The 5078-nt window shown below is 43.2% G+C and overlaps 1 protein-coding gene across 1 annotated transcript; it reads right to left on the bottom strand.

The window, feature by feature from the left end:
• Positions 1-733: 733 nt before the first annotated feature.
• Positions 734-4435, bottom strand: sox4a (SRY-box transcription factor 4a). The gene has a single exon (XM_063010032.1). It carries the CDS (start codon positions 4158-4160, stop codon positions 3219-3221), a length of 942 nt encoding a protein of 313 aa, XP_062866102.1. The 5' UTR covers positions 4161-4435; the 3' UTR covers positions 734-3218.
• Between the last annotated feature and the right edge of the window lie 643 nt (positions 4436-5078).

The raw sequence follows: 5078 nt of genomic DNA on the forward strand, positions 1-5078 counted from the left end.
GTCACTGTCCACTGATCACTGTCAAGCAAGCTTTTCACAGGCATAACGAGTTTAAAGCGTACCTTAAGGCACCTTAAAGCGTAGCTGAAGCTTGTTGTTGTTGATGTGTTTTCTCTTTGCATGCCAGGTTTTAAAGCTTGCTTGACTGTAAACAGTCGCCAACATCCCAGCAGCTTAATTCATGGCAGACGTATTTCTGTTTTTGTCTGTATTTTAACTGTATGACTGTATAATGTATAATATATAATATATATATATATATATATAAATATTATACAGTCATATAGTTATATATATAATATATATATATTGACCAAAGATGTAATAGTTTGGTGTTTGTTTGGGTACTTTAAATGATCCGTAGATGTTAATAGGTGGGTAAAAGAGTGAGTGGCGGTGATGCCCTGTTATGGATTGGTTCTGTTTTGTGCCCAGTGTTCCTGGTCCAGGATGAATGGTTTGTATAACAGCTTTAGCAACTGTTTCAACAATTTAAACCTTATTTTTGATTTACTATAAATCCACTTTTGATGTCAGATCTGATTTTGTCTGTATTTAACTGTATGACTGAAGCAGGAGTGTGTTTTTTCTTTGCATGTCAGATTCTAAAGCTTGCTTTTGTTTTTGTCTGTATTGTAACTATGTAACTATATGTAACTATATGACTGTATAAAGCAGAAGTGTGTGGATTTCATGAGGTGCGTGGAAGAAAATGCAACCCATGGACATTAACTCAGTTCCAGCTGATTTTATTTTCTTCTGGAAAAAAGACAAGTTTTTTTTTTTTCTTTTGTTGTTTTTGTACAGAGGTCTGGCAGGCAGTGACGACACAACTGGCTGGCTTTTGAATTCTCTACTTTAAAAATAACAGAGATATGGTATGGCAAGACAAAACAATATTGTACACAGCATATTGCACAAAATGAAACAAATATAAAATGTATATAGGCCTATTTTATCCCGAAGAACTCATGAACAACAAGTCAAACAGAGGGACAAACATCATAAAGGTATATGTTCAAGTGCCTGTGGCGACTGATCCTTGTCAAACAAGCACACAGTCTTTACCTATAATACAATCAATGTACATAAATCTTTATTTACGCTTCATCCTTTTTTTTTTAGCTCAACCTGAATCGAGAAAGTAAGAGTACGAAAACGCTAGTCACCATGCCTCACGTGACACACTAAAAAAGCTACGACAAGTACAAAAAGATTAAAACATCCTTGTACATTTCGGAGTGAGAGCAGTACTTCATTTCTGTAGGCGTTTTCAGATTTGATCCAGTGGTTCAAAAACAAAATACAAATTAAAAATAAAATGAAAGGCTTTGCTAATAAAGCACAAGAACAGTATTGGAACAGTATTTCCCATAAGGACACTGCTGCTGGTGCTACATACAGTCTCTGTGTGGCTGGTGGAGGAATTGTGACCTTTGTAAACCGCTTTGACTAAATTGTACAAAAATACGAGTAGAAAATGACACGGACGTTTCGGACTTCAATTACACAATCTCACACGGTTTCTAGCCCTTGGAAAACAGACGTGTTGCATCTGGAGGCTACACGACAAGTTACGTCAGCTAAAGGAATTAGCTTCACCGGAAACTTCAGACCTCGCGTGGCTTACAAAAAGCACGAGCCACCGCCGGGCCAGACTGGCATTTCCTCCCAACTGTTCCTTTAGCACGAGGAAATGCCACCTGTATAAATACATCGATATAAAATGAGCACAAAGAAGTTTAGATAAGAAGATACCGATACCGAGCAGGTAAAAAAAACAGGAGAGCGAAGACGCCCCTCGGACGGATTTTGGTCCTGATTTGTATTCGTAGTGTAAGACTAAAAAAAAACAGCTGAACCGTCTGAGTTGCATTTACACCTGACATCTCCTGGATGGGAAAGAAAGCTGGTGATGAGTTTCTCGTCTTGTATTTAGTCCAGTTTAAACTAGGCACATCAGTCAGTCCATCAGTGAACAGATTTGGATTGTGTCCTACATTAGGGGGGCACAAAGAGGAAAAATATTCAAAGTGTGAATTCCAAACATGCTGGTTTTATTTGGGCTGATCTGTGCTGTAGTCTGTGCAGCATTTGGATTTTATTTTTGATTTAGAACTCAATTTTATATTGTTATGTTATATAAAGAGGATTTATGTCACTTATGTTACCAATAAAACCCTACCATCTGCTGTAAAATTTATGGTCTCTGTTCCTTTCAAAACACTACACCAGTCAGCATGTGCCAACACATGCACCAGTCTAAAGCATGACATCAATTAGTCAGTCAGTTGTTTCAATCGTCCCTTCAAAACAGTCACCAAACTCCTGGACCTTCATCTGGTCCACTAAAGAACTGGTTTTTAAATGTCCCTTTGTCCCACTGAAAGTCAGATCTCTGCTTGGCTGATGGTTTTGTCATACATATACAGTCAGTCATAAGCAAAACACTTCAACAGTCAATTTGTGCCAACATGTGCCAACTAAAACGTCCCATTCAAATACTGTCTTCTGTTCAACCCACTCATAGGCAAAACATTGCATCGGTCATAATGTGTGAACAGTGTCGGTTTAGTTGCACTACAGACTAGATAATTTAAACTTTGCTTGCCACCATTCGTGGGCTTTTTGTCTAAACGCTGCCTTTCTTAAACCCACTCAGGCAAACAGTCAGCATGCATCAACATGTGCACTTGTGGCTAGTAAATCAGTCGTAGATCTGAAACGTCTCTGTAAAAGGTGCCATCACTGGAAACAGTCAGCATGGCTCAGCATGTGCACTGCTCTCACTAAAACAGCTGAACAGTTCCCCCTCCTCCCCAGAACTCATGAGGAATTAGTCTTTATATTGTCCTCACTCAAACCTGTTCCAGGCAAAACACCTTATAGTCAGCATGCTCAACATGTGCACTGCGCGCCATCAGTCTGTCAATCAGTGATGGATTTTAAACGTCCCTTTTATAGAAGGTGCCACCACTTGTTATTCCTTCTTTCAAACACATTATTAGGCAAAACTACCTCAATAATTCGACCTCCTCTGCACCTGGAACTTCCTCGTCATCCTCGTCTGGTCGACCAACATAGAAGCGTGTCAACCCACAGCGTTTTAATATGAAACAGGTGGGGATTTATTGCGCACACGGCGCATCTCGACTGCGCGTTTAGGTGCGCGTTTGTGATTTCCACGACCAAAGTCTCTCACATCAAGTTCGCTCTGCTCAATATGTGAACACCAAGTTGGAAATCGTGGATTCCAGCCAGTCCCCCAAAAACAACTCGCTCACTTCTGGCGTGCCGTAGTCCGGGAAGTCGAAGTGCGAGCCGGATCCCGACTCGAACCCAAAGTCTAAATCTCGGTCCAGGCTTGTTGCGTGGTCGCTGCCGAATCCGGAGATGCTGGCTGGACTGGGATCGAAATCCAGCGGGTCGTCTTCAAATTCTTCATCCGAGGAGGACGAATGCGTTGAGGATGAGGAGGAGGAAGAAGACGAAGATGAGGACGAAGAGTGAGACGCGGATGGTGTCGGAGAAGATGCCCGAGCGTCCTCGTACAGGCTCGGCGCGTCCCCGCATTCAGTCAGAGTCGGGCTGGATGGCACGGACGGCGCGACGCTGTCTCCGCCCGGGTGCGACTGCGAGCGCTTGGTTGTTTTCGTATCCGGGATCTGCTTGGATAAGGACGCAGCTCTCGGTTTGTGTGAAGCACTTTTATGCGTCTTCGCGCACTTTTTGGACGATTTTGTGCTAGTGAGAGCTTTCTCAGACTTGCACGCACTGGCTTGGCTGGCCGGTTTGACTTTCTTCCTGGGGCGGTACTTGTAGTCCGGGTAGTCGGCCATGTGCTTGAGCCGAAGCCGCTCTGCCTCCCGGATGAAGGGGATCTTGTCGCAGTCCCGGAGCAGCTTCCAGCGCTTGCCAAGCCGCTTGGAGATTTCCGCGTTGTGCATGTCCGGGGATTGCTCCATGATCTTTCGCCTTTCTATCTGCGACCAAACCATAAACGCGTTCATGGGTCGCTTGATGTGCCCGGTGGGCGTCTTGCACCACGCCACGTCCAGCTTGTCGGGAGAGGCAGGCGGCGAGCCCGGGCTGCGCGAAGAATCCGCGTCGAGCTCCATCTCTGAGTCGGTGTGCAGCAAATCGGGGTTGTTCGCCACCATAACTCTTCAGAAGTGATCCAGCTCCAAAACTACTGCGTTTTTTTTTTTTTTTTTTTACTGATTTACGCGCCTCTCTTGCACGCGTAAAAATGCGCAAAAGTTACTTCGTTAATGGAAAAGTTAAACATTTAGCTGCCGGTGCGACTGAAAACGAGCCCTGAGCCGCTCTGGATGGCCAGCAGGTCAGTTAACAAAAAACTGTTTGTGTCTAAGACAGAGATCTGTTGAGCTTGCCCAGTGTTCGCACCATGCGCCAGGTCTGAGCCGCTGCGCTCTTTCATAGTCCGGATCTTGTTAAGCTCACGTTTTTGAGAGATTTCTTCAAGCCGCTGCTTCCACCGCGGCTTTATCCAGCAGCCGAGCGCAAAGCAGCCAATCAGCCGCTGTCTCCAGCTCGTCTTTGGATATAGCCACGCCCCTCCGTCCTGAATGGCTGAATATAGAACCTAATAATAATCGGCGGGTGCAATGAGGAGCTTTATGTCTGACCTCATTCCTGTCTAACCGGCAAAACATTGCTGTTAAAGGGACAGCGTTTTATTTCTGCTTCATTCTTCCATTCTCAAAGAATTTTACCACCACTGAGTCTGACAGTAACAGCCACATCTGTAAATCAAGCCTCCTTCTGTCTTTACCTAGTAACAACTGCAATTTTTTACAGTAACGATTCATATATGAATTATGTTTAATATCCTGTAAGATGTTAAAAGCAAGCTTTTATCTTTATTTAATAACAACAGTGACAATAGTAACAGTTATTTGTAATTAACTGTCCATAATAATAATAATAATCTAGGGCAGATCAAACGTCTTTATCTGTCATATATACACATACATATTTACATTTTCAGCATTTAGCAGACGTTTTTATCCAAAATGATTTACAGTACTGTGACAGTATACAGTCTGAGCAATAGA

Source organism: Trichomycterus rosablanca, chromosome 2 (genome assembly GCF_030014385.1).
Source record: "Trichomycterus rosablanca isolate fTriRos1 chromosome 2, fTriRos1.hap1, whole genome shotgun sequence".
Taxonomy (NCBI): Eukaryota; Metazoa; Chordata; class Actinopteri; order Siluriformes; family Trichomycteridae; genus Trichomycterus; species Trichomycterus rosablanca.

What these genes read in the sequence shown, in the direction of transcription:
- sox4a (XM_063010032.1), bottom strand. Translation starts at nt 4,160, where the DNA reads ATGGTGGCGAACAACCCCGATTTGCTGCACACCGACTCAGAGATGGAG.